General features: G+C 48.0%; 1 protein-coding gene across 3 annotated transcripts in view; it reads left to right on the forward strand.

The window, feature by feature from the left end:
• The window catches only part of LOC142580095 (adenylate cyclase type 3-like), a 416897-nt gene that overhangs the window by 267809 nt on the left and 130173 nt on the right, over positions 1-18915 (forward strand). For all 3 annotated transcript variants that reach the window (XM_075690881.1, XM_075690880.1, XM_075690883.1), the window contains 2 exons: positions 5621-5680; positions 12518-12606. In XM_075690881.1, coding sequence (XP_075546996.1) covers positions 5621-5680; positions 12518-12606 — 149 coding nt within the window. The remainder of the gene's footprint in view (positions 1-5620; positions 5681-12517; positions 12607-18915) is intronic.

The raw sequence follows: 18915 nt of genomic DNA on the forward strand, positions 1-18915 counted from the left end.
CTTCTTTCGTCCGGTGCGTGTCTGCTGAATAAGAAGACACCCACATATTATTCTCTCGCAAACAGAACATTTTCTTCAATTGACCTCAGCCTAGTTTCCCCTTGTATGCTGTCTGAACTCGAATGGGAGGTCACCAAGAATCCTTACGGAAGCGACCACTTCCCCATACTGCTAAAAACACATAAAGAAAAAGAATGTCTACCACAGGCTCCTAGGTGGAAGATCGATACAGCCGACTGGGAGAAGTTCCGAAACTTAACTAATATCTCATGGAATGACATGTCTTGTTTAGGAATTGATGCTGCTGTGCAGTATCTCACAGCCTTCATTATAGACATGGCATCTAAATGCATATCAGAAGCACATGGCTTGGCACGTAAACGGCGGGTCCCATGGTGGAACGAAGACTGCAGGATCGCTCGTAAGAAACAAAACAAAGCGTGGGGGTTGCTGCGCGCTTCTCCCACTGCAGAGAATCTAGTCAACTTTAAGCAAGTAAAATCCCAAGGCAGGAGAACCCGCCGACTGGCCAGAAGAGAAAGCTGGCAGAAGTATTTATCGAGCATTAACTCGTTTACAGACGAGGCCAAAGTCTGGAACAGGGTAAATAGAATTAGAGGGCGACAAACATATTCACTCCCCCTGGTAAATACACAAGGATACACTGCAAGATCAGGCAGACTCACTTGCGGAGCACTTTCAGAGCGAGTCAAGTTCAAACAATTATTCGCAATCTTTTCTCATATATAAAGAAATAGAAGAACGTAAGCCTTTAACAAGAAAAAGCCGAGAGAATGAGCCTTACAACCGTCCTTTCAGTATTGCCGAATTGACAGCTGCCTTGAGTGCATGCAAGAGCTCCGCACCAGGATCTGATAGAATCATGTACGAAATGCTGAAAAACTTACACAATGACACGCAAGTGACACTACTTACACTTTTCAACACTATCTGGGACGCAGGGTACCTTCCGACCGCACGGAAAGAAGCCATTGTGATCCCTGTTCTAAAACAAGGCAAAGATCCTTCATCAGTGGCAAGCTACCGCCCGATAGCCCTCACAAGTTGCATGTGTAAGGTATTTGAAAAAACGATAAATTGGCGACTGATCCATTTCCTTGAACAGAACAAAATGCTTGATCCCTATCAGTGTGGCTTCCGAGAAGGGCGCTCCACAACCGACCATCTTGTACGTATTGAAACAAATATCCGGGACGCATTTATACATAAACAGTTCTTCCTCTCGATATTTCTCGATATGGAAAAGGCTTATGACACAACGTGGCGATACGACATCTTGCGAGACTTATCGGAAATGGGCATTCATGATAATATGCTCAACGTAATAAAAAGCTACTTGTCCAATCGTACCTTCCGGGTGAAAGTTGGCAATGTGCTGTCACGTCCTTTTACACAAGAAACTGGTGTACCCCAGGGAGGCGTGCTCAGTTGCACACTTTTTATTGTTAAGATGACAACGCTTCGTGCTTCCTTACCCCCGGCCATTTTGTATTCCGTCTATGTGGATGACATTCAAATAGGCTTCAAATCCTGTAACCTCGAAGTATGCGAGAGACAGGTACAGCATGGTTTGAACAAGGTGTCAGGGTGGGCAGAGAAAAATGGTTTTAAAATCAATCCTCAAAAGAGTTCTTGTGTGTTGTTCACAAGGAAGAGAGGCCTGGTCTCGGATCCTTGCTTAGAAATGTGTGGACATCAGATACCTGTAAACAAAGAGCACAAATTTCTAGGTGTTATACTCGACAATAAACTTACTTTCGTCCCACACATTAAACATCTTAAAGAAAAGTGTCTGAAAACAATGAACTTATTGAAACTTCTATCCCAGACTACATGGGGTAGTGATAGGAAGTGTTTAATGAACCTATACAAGAGCCTAATTCGGTCTCGATTGGATTATGGTGCCGTTGTGTATAACTCTGCCGCCCCGAGCGCGCTAAAGATGCTAGACCCAGTCCACCATCTGGGAATCCGACTGGCCACTGGCGCTTTCAGAACGAGTCCCATACAAAGTCTATATGTGGAATCAAGTGAATGGTCTCTCCACCTACAGAGATCATACATTAGCTTTACATGTTTCCTTAAAGTACGCTCCAATCCTGAACATCCATGTTTTCATAACGTTACCGATATGACGTGTGCTACACTTTTCAGCAATCGTCCCTCCATAAGACAGCCTTTCTCGCTGCGTGTGAAGCAGCTTAGCGATGAAATGCATGTCCCGCTCCTCGAGCATCGCTTAATGCACCTAACCAAGCTCTTACCTCCTTGGGAATGGCAGGTGATACAATGTGACATATCCTTTATAAAAGTTACAAAGCACGCTCCTGAGGCTGAAATCCGAATGCATTTCCTAGAACTCCAGCACAAGCACTCCTGCGCAGAGTTCTACACAGACGCTTCGAAGTCAAATGCCGGGGTATCCTATGCAGCCGTCGGCCCATCGTTTTCGGAATCCGATGTACTGCATCCGGAAACAAGTCTCTTTACGGCCGAGGCCTACGCACTACTCTCTGCTGTAAAGCACATAAGAAAATCGAAACTTCCAAAAGCAGCGATCTATACAGACTCTCTCAGCGTCGTGAAGGCCTTAATGTCACTCAGCAAACATAAAAATCCCGTATTTAATGAACTATATTCGGTCTTGTGCAAAGCGTACTCATCTAACCAGAATATCATAATATGCTGGGTCCCTGGCCATAGGGGAATTGAAGGTAACGTTCTGGCGGACGAGATGGCCACGTCAATCACATTGCAAGCTGTTAACCCTACCTCTGAGGTGCCTGTCACAGATCTGAGGCCTTTCTTGCGAAGGAGGCTGCGCGATCACTGGCAACACATGTGGGATGCGGAAACGGATAATAAGCTCCACCTGATAAAACCACAGTTAGGATTTTGGCCGTCTACTACAAAATCGCGCCGAACAGATGTCCCATTCTGTCGTCTCAGAATAGGACACACGTTCGGCACCCATAATTTTCTACTCACCGGAAGTGAGCCTCCAACCTGTGGTAGATGCGGGGAGAGGCTGACCGTACTCCACGTCCTCCTGGAGTGTCGGGAAGCCGAATCTGAGAGAAAAAGACATTTTTTCATTAGCATACCGACAGCACATTCCTCTTCATCCTGAAATGCTTCTTGGTCCAGAACCGCTTTTTAATACACACACAGTGCTAGCTTATCTTAAAGATGTGGTCTTACATGGTATTAGTCCCATGAATTCGTAGCGCCTCCTCTCTTGCGAGGATGCCACTGCGATAATTGTTTTGCATAGCACATGCCTCCAGGCCCTTGTGTTTCAAGGGCTCTAAGGAGGCAGTAGTGCTCATGGATTTTTCACAATCACATATATTTTACCTATCGTATCATTCTTTTTAAATGCATCTAAATGTTCATAGTACAAGTCACACGTCATCGCCATAATTTTATCATACAGATTTTACGCACTTTCGAGCGTATATTTTAAGGCCTCTTTACAGCCACCTCACACGAACTTCATAGTAATCATAATTACACCGCAAAATCATTAGCACAGACATGGCGCTCTTTGGCCATACCTGGCCCTTGCGCCACAAAGCCCCATACATCATCATCATCATCAAGATACAGCGGCCCAGGCGGGCGTGTGCGGGCCGCCCAGAGTAGAATTCAAACCCCTTAAATTTCGTGAAGTAGCGACACTCTCCTCCTCCGCCTTCACTCCTCCTCGTTTCTCCTCTTTTTCACGCTCCCTCGTCGACCGTGGCGCCACCTGCCCTGCTCAAGCGTAGCAACGGCGCCAACATGCGCTCCTCGGCACTCCGTAGACGCTTCTCGGGAAAAAATGGCGCTGATGCACGGCGCGAGGGCCCACGTGATGCTAAGGCCAATAGCGACGCGGCGTCAGCTTTGGCCAGAGCACGCGAGGAGGAGGCGTCATTCTTCAAAGCCTGGCACTACTTTACGTAGCTTAAGGGGCTTTAAGTAGAACTCCCCTTCCCTTCCATAGCCTCCCCTCCCCCCCCCCCCCACCGGTGAGCCTTGCGCGTGACGGAAGACGGCACGCTTCCTCGCGCACGAGATTGAGCCGCGATCGCCAGATCGCTCCCGCACACTTTCACTCGCACATGCAGCACACGGCGCGCGGTGACGATTTTGTCGTACCTGGACTTTATACGTAACGGCGGCGCCGACGGTAGTAATGCTCTTGGAGTGCCCATGTATTTGCTATCGCAATACAATGCTAGAATGAAACACTTGTATAGCGTGCCTGATTAATCAAGCAGGCTAGGTGACCATTTGTCACCGCCACGTTTCAAAGGGGATGTCAGTTATCATCATCATCTACATCTGCCGCTCCAAGCTGGGCAGTCACATCGTCCTCGATTGTGCCACTCATTCTGCAGCTTATTTTATTCCGTCCTGAGTTTCCTGTAGATAAGTTGCAGCACCGAATTGAGGACCCATGAAAGAGCCGCGGAAATGCTCGCCGGCCCGCTGCTGACTCCCGCAGGCTACGTTTCCTATGTCACCGCCAGATTCAGTACAGAGCTTGGGGAATGGTGGCGCCAGCAGAGAACTAGGAGATCTCGCAAACGTCATTTGTGTCGTAAATCTTTGCTCCCTTGCCGGTTATTCGCATCGTGGGATGCAACTTGTTGGCTTTTTGCGGAGTATATGTTCAGTATGCGATGCATTCTGCCTGTTGCTCCTGCCTACTAATCGACTTCTCCCATTTTACAACTGCTTAAACCGACACACAGAAGCAAAGTTACCGCGCTACCAACGATATACTTCGATGTACGTCGACAAGTTTAGAGAACTTCTATAATGTGGGTTTGCGACAACTTCAGCACCGGTGACGCCTCGACCATGATTGTGGCATATTGAGCGCCACTGCCTGCTTTTTAATGTTTTCTTTTCTTCGCTAGTTATTTTCCAGCCTCCTTATTTCCTTCATTGTTTTTTTTTGTTTTCTCTTCCACTTCCGCGCACTCCTGAGCCTTGCGCAATCGAGCTGACCATGATGATGGTGATGGTGATGATCCCTTTAACAGTGGGCAAAATCCCACGGGGCTTGACAAGCCGCAACTAGAGCGGAAGTGTGATGGCAAAGAGCATAAACAAAAATATGACATAAAACGGTTGTGAATCAAACAAATTTGTGTGTTAATATAATAAAGTAGTCAGTCTTGCATAAACAAGAAGAAATAAAAAAAACACTGTAAAATGATAAAATTACTTAAGACGAAGGAATGGGTTGAAGTAAAGGATAACTTGAGTTTTTAACAATATGATCCACTACAAATAACTGCACCCTCCGCCGCTCTCTTCTAACTTTTTCTCTTTCTCATCGCTTTATTCTTCGCTTCCTTACCGCTTAGTTAAGGTGTACCCCATCCATATGAGCCAGCCACCGCGGTTTTCCTCCTCCAATAACGGCCCCTCACCACTCACCATGAGCATGAGTAATAAGAATATTATAGATGAGCTTTCACACAGCGCGTGCCCCCAATTATAGTCAAATTCCAAAGCTTGTCGTACAACAGGTACCGCAATAGAAGAATGTGTCACAGGCTCCGTTACTGCAACGACTTCGACACACCTTTCTTTCTCGCAGTACCCGGAGGGCACACTGGACTACGGCAAGCAGCTGGAGGACGGACAGGTGCCCAACGCGGTGAGCTGACTAAAAGAGTTATTTTCATTCATTCATTCATTCATTCATTCATTCATTCATTCATTCATTCATTCATTCATTCATTCATTCATTCATTCATTCATTTGTTGGTTCGTTCGTTTGTTCGTTCAATATTTCATTAAATAGACGCTCAAGAAGACGCAAATTATGCTCGTGCAGTACGAAAACTAACAGTATTGCCGTTAGATGAGGCTTGGTAAACCATAGAAGTTACAAGAACAATATCTGTGGGGTCAGGCCGTTTAATAAAAAAAAAATATTTTAATAGAATACTTTAGCTGCCAAAATTGATTCAATGCTTGGTTTTTATTATACGTCCTTGCTTTTTCTTTCAAGTGTGCTTACTGGAGAATTTCTAAATTGTCACGATGGTGCACCTGCCTCGGTAGCCCATAGATTTTGGCACTTCGCTGCTGAGCTCGAGGTTGCCAGAGAGAGAGTGAGAAGAGAGGAAAGGCAGAGAGGTTAACCAGACGCGCGTCCGGTTTGCTACTTTGCACACGGCGGAAGCGGAAGGAGGTGGCGGATTCTATCACGGCCGCGGTCATTGCATTTCAGTGGGGGCGAAATCCAGAAACGCTGGTTTCCTTAGATTTAGGTGCACGCTACAAAAACAACAGGCGGTCGAAATTGGTCCGTAGGCTCCCACGACGTCGTGCTTCATAACCAGATCATGGTCTAGCACTGTTCGCTCCACCTCTGCATCCCACCAGGACTAAGCAGACGCGAAGTTACCTTGTTCTACCGGGTGGAGCTAGGAGTAGCCTTGGCAAGATCGTTTCCATTCCGCATTGAAAAGGCTGACAACGCTGTCTGTGATGAGCGTGGTCTCGAGGAGACATATGGACACTGCGTGACTGTCCCCGATACAATGTGTAGAGAAAAACGCTAGCGACTGCGCTAGCTCGTATCGACGGCACACCATTGTCAGAACAAATCAATTTAGAATCATCGAGTGAGATGTGTTTAAATTTGCCTGCGCGCACGTGCCACCATTCGAGTTAATTTAATCAGTAAGCGACTGTTGATGAAATTGTACGGCTGAAAAAACTACTATCCTTGCTTCGGATGGCTGTCTACTGCTTAGCTATCGCAATCGATGACGCGCATTTCGGTCGAAAATGCTGCTGTTCTTTTTTTTTTTCTAAACCAATCTATATGCATGCATACGAGCGTCACTGCATGATGTCTTTAGATACGACACCGACTTTTCTTTTTTTCCTTCTCACGTATTGCACCAGCACCAAGTAACATCCGGGGCAATTTGCCTCGGCCAGCTAACATTCCGGCGAGTCGATATCTCGTCTTTATTTTAGCGTGAAAGCAAAGAAAAGCCACAGCCGCGCAGACTTTAATCTGCGGTCCACCAGGGAGCAGTTTATTTCAATCTGTGCAAAAAAAAACGAAAAAAAGAAAAGCGATCACAAAAGAAAGTTCGTGCTGATTTATGGATTGCGCACACAGCGGCCTTGCATTTGCGCCTTATTCCCGCCGGGCATTTGCTTAAGCAAGACGGATGCGCGCGCCATCTCTTGCCGGCCCACGTCGAGGGATTTGAAAAACGCCTGAAGTGCTTTCGGCTCCGCTTACGAAAGCCTCAGTCAAGGATGAAAGAGCCGCATCTGCGGGCAGAGTCGCCGCGCTCTTCGAACGCGTTCTGTACGAGAGTGGCGTCCCGCGAAGTGTGAACTCTGCGGATAAGGCCGCACAATCCACTCTCTACCATGTGGTTAGAAGCGTTGCTCATTTTATTCTTCTTTGTGGCTATGTTGCTAATAAAAAAAGAAATAATATGGTCTGTTTTGGCACACTGAGCTAGAGACAAGTTCAGGCTATGAAAGGTCCGCAAACCAACGTGAGACTGTTTTACCGGAAAATTGGTGGCAAACGATGCCCTATTTACCTCTCGATCAGAGCGTAACTGTGGCTCCCATTCTCCCAATGGACCCTGTGCCTCCATACATTGTCATCGCGATGCGTCAGAAAGTCCAAGCATATATCTGCCTGTACATCGACCCTGAAAGAAAAAAAAAAGTATGGCAGAAACTTCTCTGCACGTTGTCTAAGCATGCGGAAGCATTGTGCCACTTGCTCGTCTCCACGCAACCGCGTGTTAACGTTACGAAACTTGATCCGACCAGTGTAAACAACAGCGCTGGGATAATACGAACTGGTGTCCACGGCGGCGCGAGGTGCATTGATGACGCAAGCAAAGTACTGCAGGTGGCGGCGCCAGGTGCGCTGATGGTGTTCTGATCATTATAAGCCGTGATTAGCACGCTATCCATCCGCGTTGGACCATTGTGAACCGTGACCAAAGGCACTCCGCCGGCGTATGACGCGGCCGCGCGGACCGTATTTTCAAACAAAGCGATCTGCGATGCAGACTGGGAGTGCCGAGTGCTGATAGCTTCGCGCGCTGTGTTCTCGCTACTTATTCAGCGCCGAAGAGAGACGCGCGGGCGCGCATCTTGAAAGCAACCTGCGAAAGAGCAGATTGCGGCATCTGCTTCGATGGTGTTGAAGCAAAAGGCCGCTCGCTGCTGCGGCTGCTATCATGAAACCGATGAAAAAAAAAAGCTTTGCTCGACGTTGACATTGGAAATCACACTCATGCCGTCGTATCAACATGCAGCTGTGCACGCTAACCACCGAGCCAACGTTATTAGACTAGCTTCAGTTGTCAAACTAACTGCCCGTGCGCTTACCGCTGCTGTCAGCTTTCCTTTCACAACAGCCAGATGGCCGCGTCGTTCCATCGAGCTCCACTGCAGACGCCTCGCCACAGGCTTGAGCTTGTGCGGACAGGCAGCTTGTGCGTGTTTCATGTTCAGTGGCGTTCTCCCTTGTTCGAATTAGCGATGCCATGCGTAAGCGGTATCCACCTACAGCAATAAAATTTGCAGGGCTAGCTGGTTCGTACTGAAAGAAGGGTAAGCTGTACGAAAGGAAGAAACGCATACGACGAAGCGCACAAGCTGCGGTGTTGTGTGTTTCTTCCTGTGGTCTTAACCTTTCGCGCTTAACCTAGATCAGCTTCGCACATTTCTTCAATACTTTTGCTTGCTTAATTATCACTTTGGTCTGAGGCAATTGTAGGCTAGCTGGCGAGACGAAATTTATTATCCGCAAATATATCAGCACAATTTCCTTGTGAACTAATCAATGCCTTATTAAATAAAATGAAGTAAAAACAACTGTATGTCCCCCGTATACATATAAAATCTAAACTGTCAGAAGGAACATAATCTAGACAAATGATTTGGGCCCAAGTGGAGACTCCACCTACAGCAGCTTGGCACGTTATGCCGCCGCCTTTACTTGAAGGCTAAACCCCTCCGCTGCTTCAGTAACCTTACATAAAAATGCATGCTCGTGACTAAATTAAATTTAATCATACGTGCGCTCAGTTCCATAAGGCGCAAGGGACACCCAACACGACTCAACGTATTCTCTTACAGCTCTTTTAAGACGGCCCTGAACAGGTCACCAAACACCTTGTTTGACTTTATTTGCCGTTCTGTAACACTTTCAGTGGCTGACAGCATAGATGCTAGGGCTCCAGACATAATCTAAGGACCTAAGTTTGGTGAGAATGGCTGCAGCTGGAACGTCTGATGCAGCTTCCAAAGTCGCATGGCAGTCATTGCAGCCAGTCATCTTGGAAGCCTTCTTAACAACGTAGCCACCAAGATAGAGGAAAATAGCTATAGATGCAGAAGGGCGACTGTAGATTCGTGCCGCTTCTGCAGCCAGGAACGCAGCACAGTGGCTTCGCCTGCTGATATCCTTAACAAACGCGAAGAAGGCTAAAGTTTCTCGGATGACATTTGTTGAAATCCGCCGTCAACAACCAACCACAGCATACACCAAAACTGCACCACGTGCTTCATCCGGCTCGTCCGCGTAGCGTGCTAGCGAAGAAGCAAAGCTGGGTGCGACTGCAGCGCTACGAAGGCGGGGGCGGGTGGCGGTTCCAGGCAACGCCACCAAGTTCGACAACTGAAACTAGCCTAGTAACGTTGCACCGAGCTATGGCACAACAGTAACGCTTTCCAGATTGTGCGAGGTCATTTCTGACTCACGCTCTCTGCGAGTAGTGGCGTCCGCGCGCGAATTCCGGATTCCACAAAAGGAATACTCTAACGCTAGAAGACGATCGCGTGCTCATTGAACAGACAGTGATGAGCCCACTTTTGACCCAACAAACGTGTTCGGGGCCGCAGGAATAGACAAAGTATCTTAGGCCCGTATTCACAAAACGTTCTTAGGCTAAAAGCGTTCGTGCCAGTTAATAGGGCATATTAGTATATGTAGGATGTATTATTAGCGAGGGCGATCAGCGAATGAGACAGAGTACGTACGAATGAAATCCTTTGTGTATTCGGCCCTTGATTCTTTGTTTATTAAGGCGAAAGCCTTGATAAGCATAAATAATAAACGGCTCATGGGACGAAAAATCCTATGTGCGGCGTTATAGTACCAAACAGCCATAAGAAGAAAGGATAGTAGTTTATCCGGCCGTATCAACTTGTAGACATTCGCTTGATAACTAAATTAGGAAACATGTCAGCGCGCACAGCAAATATGAACACATCACACTCGATGACCCCGGACACTCACTGTCAAAACACTAGCGGGAAGAAGCGCGGCGGCTGCAGCAAGCGAATTGACCTTCGTGCTGTATATCGCTCCAATGCAAAGTGAACGCCGAGAACACACAGCACGCATAAAGGTATGAGCTGTCGATGCACCTAGACTCTGCCCCCAGCACAGATCGCTCTCAAGATACGGCCACGCGACGGCGCGTAGACGCAACATAAGCAGTTGCAGCGGGAGTAGAACACCCCCCTCTTTCCTCCCCTCCGCGTTGGAAGCCTAGTGCGCCATGGAAGACGGCGCGCTTCCTCCCCGCTTTCCTCCGTTTCGGCTCCGCTCGTGCCCTTTCGCTCGCACATAGGGCGTAGGGCGCGCGGCGGCGGTATTATGGCCCTTGGAATTTATACGGAACATAACGGCGATGGCGGCGGCATAAATGCGCCTGGAGTGTCCATATATTTGCTATCGCAATCAAACAATCTATTCATAAAGTTATTACACATAAATATTAGAAAAAGTTGATAAACTTAATAATAACGCCTGGGGCATTATAACGTAAAACTATTCCAAACTTTTCGATTCCAATTCCGGAATCAGCCCTCCGCGATATCTCAAAAACTTTTTTGGACCACCCCCCTTCACCTGTCTGTCACGCGACGTCACGAAAACCGCGATAGCTCCCCATCTGATATATCTGATATGACGTGTACGCACTGATTATGCATGATTTGACTGAACAAAAGAAACATAGTTATTTCTGATTCGACGGCTTTTCGCCATTAGCCCTCGGCTATTGGTCGAAAGCTTTCGGGCTGCACCCACTTCACAAGCCTCTCACACGGCATCACAACACCGCAAGAACTCCCCGCGTCAAAGTGACGTGTACGAGTTAAAGATGCATTAATATGCCGAACAAAACTGAATTTTCTTCTGAATAGCCGCTGGCTGCCCCGTTCCGAAAGGAATAAAAAAATGGCTGCCGCCGATCGCTTAGGCACTGGCTACTCGCACCTGCCGGAGAGCTTGAATTTATTTGCGTGTAACAAAACTTTTTGCGTGGCCGTATAACGTTTTCGAGCACTTTCGGCACGTTTACGACCTCGTTCTGCCAAGTCTTCTTTGCTGAGGATCCGTTTTAGCGTCATTCCTAAACTTCCGTTGCATGCCGCCGCGATTGTCGACGAGCCCCCGCAAGCTAAGTATAAGGGAAAGCGCCGGCACCACCCTCTTCATCTTGTTATCGATTTTCAGTGCACTGGCTCGTCCCCATCGACTCCCTCTCCACTTGAGCGTGATCCTCGTCTCTTGTGAGCCAATTAGGTAAAACAAGCCGCTCAGTGTACGCAATTTTATTCGTTTCTAAAGACAACAAAATAACTTCCTATAAACGAGGAGAGGGTTTGATTGGTCTGTTCAGACAACCTTGCTTGTCACCGCACGATGCTTGCGTTGGCGGTTACGCAAATTTGACGTCAGGAGACTCGATTAAAAAGATATTGGAATAGTTTTACGTTATAGTGCCCCTGAAATCTCGAAAACATGGCATGCGCAAGTCAGCGGGACATTTGATTCATTTGTTTACTGCGCTCTACATTTATTTATTTGTTTATGTATTTTGTTTACTTACTTTTACTTTTTCATAGTGCAGCTCTTTAGCAAAGCTATCGCGTGTGCAGGTGTATATGCGGAGCTCGAGGAAACAGTGTCATAGCAATTAAATAGGTAAAAGCCATGGCAGTTGAAGGTTCAAGGAGATCAGAATATTTCGGGTCATTAAGGATATTGCCGAGTATTTGATCCCGTAGTTGTATTGTCCTAGGCAAAAAGTATACCTATATTAGTCAGTCCGAGAATGAAAGCAGATATGTGTAGTTACTGACGGTTCCTGGTGGATGACATTTAGCACGTGTTAAGTAGCTGTTCGGCAAGGTCTTTCTATATCAATTGAAGAAACAGTGGTGCGTCGTTTAGAAAGAGGATTGAGATCAGTTAGATAAGAAGACGGTGAATAGTTCCTATCGTATTTTCAGTACATGGAGCGAATACTTACAAACGATTACCAGTTGATATGCACTAATTTTATGATCGCATCAAAACCAATCGAGAAATCGTGTTGTCTCTTTTGGCTAACATGGTACGAGTTTATTTGTGACCAAGGTTATTTACGAGACCTCTGATGATGGTCATGACAAGAAACCAATGCTTTTGTACACGCAGGGCGGCGCAGGCACCGAGACATCAACGAGTGACGAAAAGGAGTACCGGCGTCGCTTGCACAGGGAACTGCTCGAGAGGGACACCGAAAAGTGAGTCCCACGGCGCTGCTCCTCTCGAGCCGGCAAGGAACTAAGGCGGAGCTTGTTTCCTATAGCACGAACGCAAGCAACTGGCGGGTCGCTCCTGCGAGGCACATGAACCAAAGCACGCGCTCTCTTCTGCGTTCGCGTTTCGCCCAATACTCGGGAAGCAGCGCCAACGGCGCGGCCTCAAAAGTTTGCAGATTCGACGGCCGCTCGTGCTTCGTCAAGTTTGCTGCCGTTCTTGCACAGCGCGTTGCTGTTTTGCTTTCATGTCTGCACCCTGCGACAAAACTGGAGCGTCGTTAGGGCTTTTTATTGCGCAATTACACAAACTCCCGAAGCGCGTTCACGCCATCGTGGTATCTAAGGCGGGTCCCACGCGCGGAGGTTTGCATTGGTCTGAGCGGAACGTGAAGCGGACGTCGACGCTTTCGCTGGGCACTGCATCATGACTGTCCTTGGTCGCCTCGCGCGAAACAGTGAGCGAAAATTGCAAAATACACGTACTTCGTTTGGTCGCGGGGGCAAGCTAAGTCAAAGTGCTCATAACGCGCATAATATTGCCCCAATCGAAGCGATTATTATTAGAAACCGAAAGAGGATAACACGTCTACTGTGAACAAGAATAAAGAGCTCTCAGCCAGTAAGTACTATATGGACGACTTGACTAAACGGCATCTTTTTAATCCCTCGGCACTGAAACAAACCTAAATGAAAGCGAGGGAAACTCGCACCACCAGAAGTGTGGTAAGTCAAAATCAATAAAAATAAATATGGTTGGAAGCTCAAAAGTAAGCTTGGAATAAAAACCAATTACAAAAAATGATCGAACGAGACGAATTGCAAGTCGTTATTACAGGCTGAGGTGGACTCGATAAAGAAACGATTTGGTTCTGCAGGTTACCATAACGTAAGTGATGTCACAGGGATGTGATGTGATGTGATGGATGTGAATATTTCCTGTTGCAAAAAACCAGCGTCTTCCAGTGCCTTCCAGCGGGAAACCAGCGCGTTTTTAAAGAGAAAGGTTTACTGGCCGCCAACTTTCGATTTCGCCGTGGCCGTGCTCCGAGGAGGCACACGACGTCGCACCGCGTACCTCGTCCCGCCGCGTTCCTCGTCGTTGCGTTCGCCTCCGTTCGCTTCGCCAGCTGCGTCGCATGCCTGATAAGATGTCGAAGGATTGAAAAGGAGATCTCGCGTGCGCCGCAACCACAGTGGAGGCGGCAGTGTGGACGGCGACAATTCTGATAAGCAGGAGGAGGCTTGGAATCAACATCGGAACGAGATTAAGAGTAAACGAATCGCCCAGGAAACAGACGAACAGCGTGCCGAATGACTGGCTAAACGCCGCAACATAGATAACCAGACTAACCTGGACGTGCAATCAAGATTAACCAAGGCTAACCATGCTATGCCTTTGCTTTCGCTACGCCTATGCTGGCATAGGCGAGCTAGGCCACTGATAATTTTTTGACACTGGATTGCACGGAGGACGCTGGCGCTGGCTGGGAGGCACTGGGACACCATGCATTTGAGAACGCTGGGTAAGAGCTGGGTCACACTGAACTAGACGCTGGTTTCATTGCTATGACGCAGGGCGCACACTGGCTTGTGCTCAACACGCGCTGCATGGTTCACGCTGCAGATCGGTGGTTCGCACTGGAAACTGCGCTGGTTGCGTTTGTGCCGCACTGGTGCCAGTACGCAATGACTATAGGTGCTGTTGAATATTCAATGCTTTATACAATTTCATTGCTAGATACTGGTCTCTTGTCCTAAATAACGCTATGTCTTGGGGGTTATAAACGTCTATTTCATGTTGCAGCTTGGAACAAAGGTGCGTAAGCTACCTTATTTATGCATGCATATATGACCGTGAAGATCACTTTCGTTTTTTGCATACCCTATTGACTGGGCGGATAGCTATATTCTTGACTCCAAATAACGCAAACGCAGATGACGCCTCGTTCTTTAGTAGATTGTACGAAACCGATGACTGCGAGTGGTCGCCGTTGTCGCAGTATTGTGGAGTCCACACGAAACTCAGAAGTCGTCCAGACGCGTTCGAACGGAACCCTAGGAATCCTGCTGGTGATTGATATTGTCACACCAATAACAAAGCTGAGGCAATTCATGCGCTTCCACTTTCCCCAGTGGACTAAAACATAATCGATAAAATGTCCTGAGACTGAAATACACAAAGTTTATCATTCACCCAATGCCCGGGCCAAGATTGTTCCCTTCCACCGATGTTTAGGCCTAGCGTACCCGCCAAACCTTTCTACATGCTATTGACCCGTCTGGGCTCAGCAATCAACAAATCCAACAAGAATAAATCACTCTATATTTCAGCTTTCGCATCGGTGTTCTAAAATAAACTATTTTTTTCGTGTCTACGGTGTCAGCACAAGAAGCGATGAGCGCCGATGTGACGCATTATAAACATACGTATATGTGCTGTCGCTGAAGGGTGCCAGCACTAGCCTGCGCTTCTCTGACGAAGATATGCGACTAGACAGAAGTGTAGATTGAAATGCATCATTGAACTAAGAAAATGTTAGATTTCCCTTGCGCGTAGAACAAACGGCACTCAAAATTGCAGTAACAGTCCATACAGCGGCCCGGGTCGGCGTTTCATTTAGCACTTTTTCGTTGTTAAAATACCAATCGAAAAAGAAAATCAGTGTTGTGGCACTTCCTTGCATACTATTGAATAGGGAAATCAACTTTTTCTATCTGATACAGAAGTAAGATTTAGTTGCGGGGCGATAGCCCGTCTATCTGTGCGAGACGTGTCTGTGCGAAATGAAACCTGCGCGTGGGTATTGATATGGCAAATTATTATGAACATGTCATGCACCGGCGCCGTCTAGGGGTAAAGTGCCGGCCTTTCAATCGAAATCTGGTGGAGCCATTTTCATTTCTAATTGTTTTTCTCAGTTCTTTATTGCACTATAACGCTGTCTGTTGCTTTCTTATTAGAAACACACACACACGCACACACACACATATTTACGGTGGCCAGAAACCATGTATTTCACGCAGCCGTTTTTCGCACCAGCGCCTCCCATTCTGCCGCGTCCACCCAGCCCCCCAGCATTCAGCGCGCGACACTTGGCCCATAATCCGGCATCGCACTGAACATTGGATACTGGATTTTGCAAGAGGGTTATTTGCCCTTCAATGTTTCCTTTCCTTGCGAGCTTTAATTTATTGTGTGGTTTAGTGTAACATACACAAGAATAAAAAGAGTGTCGCAATTTTTTAAATTTTTTTCTAGGGCAACTTTCTTCACCTACCACACAACGCTTCCGCCTCTGTCGGATGGTCTGCCTGTCAGCCGGGCAGCATTTCGCGGAATACATTTTGTTTAGTTCAGCGTTATCGCATTTTCAAGCGAAGCTTGTAGTGGCTCACAAGTTTCGGTGGCAGTCTGCTCACACAAAAGTTGATCCGAGCAAAGCAGCTGCGTCAATAGCAATAGCAAAAATTCCAGCTGTGTAGGCGCGCGCTCACGCCACGCGCGCAACCAGTCGGAGCCGTTTCGCTTCCGCCGGGGGGAGGGAAAGGGCAGGAAAGGGTATGGCGCGCGCGGCGGCGGCGGCGGCTTTGTTTCTGCTTGGTTCATTCTCGGAAAACGGATGGCAGCGCCACGCATTTTGTGTTCCCCCGAGTAACGGGCAGCATTCGACGAGGAGCGTCGAGAACTCGCCCGTGAAAAGGCTTTCCGTCGGCAGACCGATCCTGCCGTGAAGGCCTAAATATAGTCCGATGTAGCGTGAACGCGCGCACCCGTTACGTCACGTTGGCGCGAACAACAGCGTCTACAGTTCGACCCATGGTTCAACGCACTGGCGCCGCGAACGTAACCGGGCGCGGCCAACGCGCTTCGACGCACCCGGCGTCTAGCGACGCTCGCCTGCGCGCCGATAATGTCGGAGTATTGGGGGCATAGAGTTTCTCACTACGTTACCTAGAGGGATATCTGGCGCTGCTGCACTGTGGTATGCATGGGAATGCCGGTATATTGTGACTTCGGATTGGCATCGTTCTCGGAGAGACAGGACACCTTGAAGACGCGCTTGGCAAGCACCGTTCCGTCTGTCACAATGAGTCATTTTCTACTAAAACAGCACGCCAAAAACTGTTTTGGTTTTATTATTACGCAAAAGCATGTTTTAATGTTGAGAACTTGTTATTGCGTGTACGATTATATGTTACGTAGAAAGTGTCAGCGGGCCGCTAAAGTTGGAGGAGAGACGACACGGTTCGCGCTCGCTTTGAAACAGTTTGTCGTCTGTTCTTGCTTTTCTTCGTTTGGTCATGCATTGTAGGTAAGTAAAGATGTAATATGCGTGAATGGAAACATTTTATGAAGATTTTACTTTGAGGACGCGTTATTTGTGTAGCCATATCCACGTTTCAGACGGAGCCTCGTACAATACCAGCCAACACGAGCCTCGCAGACACATATACCGTCATTCCCATGACGGCACGGTGCTCCCCTAAGAAACTCCCATAGACGGTGGCGCCAGATTTCCCTCTAGGTGTTATAGTGAGAAACTCTATGATTGGGGGCGAGCTCCACCACTGGAAAAGCTGGCGCCACCAACGACGTGACGTCTCATGAGGGATCACGTGGACAGAGCGGCCGAGTCTGCTGCTTCGAAAGCGCCGAAGCGAGCTGAAAAAGAAAGTTTAAAGTCCCAACTGCGCTGCGGTCAGATTAAGTGGTGAGGCTCTACCGCCTTGGGTGTCTGCTTAACAACATTTGAACGTACTATAATAGGTAGTGGCTGCCTTTGGAGGCGTGCAGCATGGTAGGCTACGTCTCGGTGCCGCAGGGCCGGACGTTCGCAACGAAATCCGGTGTCAGCGTTATTCACACGTGGCCGCAGGACAAGGAGCTGGGTGAAGCTTGGCTCGCGAAATTCAGAACCGGCAGACAGCCATCGGATATAGAACTCAGGTATGCAGCAAGCACAGACGCGAGGAATATTTCTGCTACGGCGTCGGGACTGCGATGTTCGGTGAGTAGCAGAAAACGTGCACTGAGACGCTCGCTCGCGCCCGCTGCCCGGCTAATGTGATGATGGTTTGGTCTATGAACTTGTTGATGCTAGATACTGTCAAGTTCACTGGAACGGAAAGGGAGTGGTAAGACGCACTTTAATAAAAGGCACGGCATATGGTAATGTTTGTGTTATGAAATAATGCACTTGATTACGAAAAAGAAACTGAGGGAAATCGCACGCTGAGAAGAACGATAAACATACATTTCGACGCAATTTGCGAAAGAATATTGAAATGTCCAAGAATTTAGGACAAAAAAGATTGAATCGTCGCGACGGCACATCACAGTTGCCGTAGGCGTGGAAATCTCTATATATAACAATATCATTTTTCAACAGTTCTGACAGCGTCCACGCAACAAATTAATGGTTTCGAATGTGCTGTCAAATGCTCATATGCTGCGGCCTAAATGCGAAAACCTGCTCACAGCGAAAGCAAAACATTGTGCACGGACATGCATGCAGACGCGCAGTCGGTGGCTGCGAACCCGTGCGATCGCTGCATTGAGGCTTCATTCTATTATGCTCCATTTGGTTATACAGACAAGCCACTATAAGAACATATTTCACATAGTTTACTCTAAGCGTTTGCCTACCTTTCACGCAAGAGAGAGAGAGAGAGAGAAACATTTATTGAATCATAAAATGGAATTCTCGCGGATCGAGGTCTTCTCTTCTTCACGCTGTCTTCTCGTCGAAGGGAAGCCTCTTCAGCACGGGTGGTCCCTCAGTCCAGGGCTCCACTGAGTTAGGCCGCGTCCCTAGCGTGCTCCACCATCCTTCTTTGGACGGCGAGCTCGCAGCTGACGAGCCGGCTCTCCCAATGCTCCGCACTCGGGGGTTTGTGATCGCGGAATGCGTCGTTTCGTTCGCACTCCCAAGTTATGTGATAGAGTGTAGGTGTAGCCGCGCACCAGGGGCAGGTGTCCCTATACTGCGTGGGGAACATCTTGTTTAATATGAAAAGGTTGGGGAAGGTGTTTGTCTGGCGCCTACGCCAGCCCGTTGCTTCCTCCTTCGTCAGCGCTTTATGGGGCGGTGGGTAGTGTTGCAGTAATTCCGAATAACTGTCACTGAGGATCCCGGCGTAACTAGTGCGGTACTCCTGCTGCTGCCCAGCCCGGAACCTATTAGCTCGAGCTAGACCGTCCGCCACCTAGTTACCCCCAATGCCCTCGTGTCCAGATATCCAGATCAGATTGTGTTTGATTTGCGCCTCCTCCGAGGGGTTACCCCCTCT

The sequence above is a fragment of the Dermacentor variabilis genome, chromosome 4, assembly GCF_050947875.1.
Source record: "Dermacentor variabilis isolate Ectoservices chromosome 4, ASM5094787v1, whole genome shotgun sequence".
Classification (NCBI taxonomy): domain Eukaryota; kingdom Metazoa; phylum Arthropoda; class Arachnida; order Ixodida; family Ixodidae; genus Dermacentor; species Dermacentor variabilis.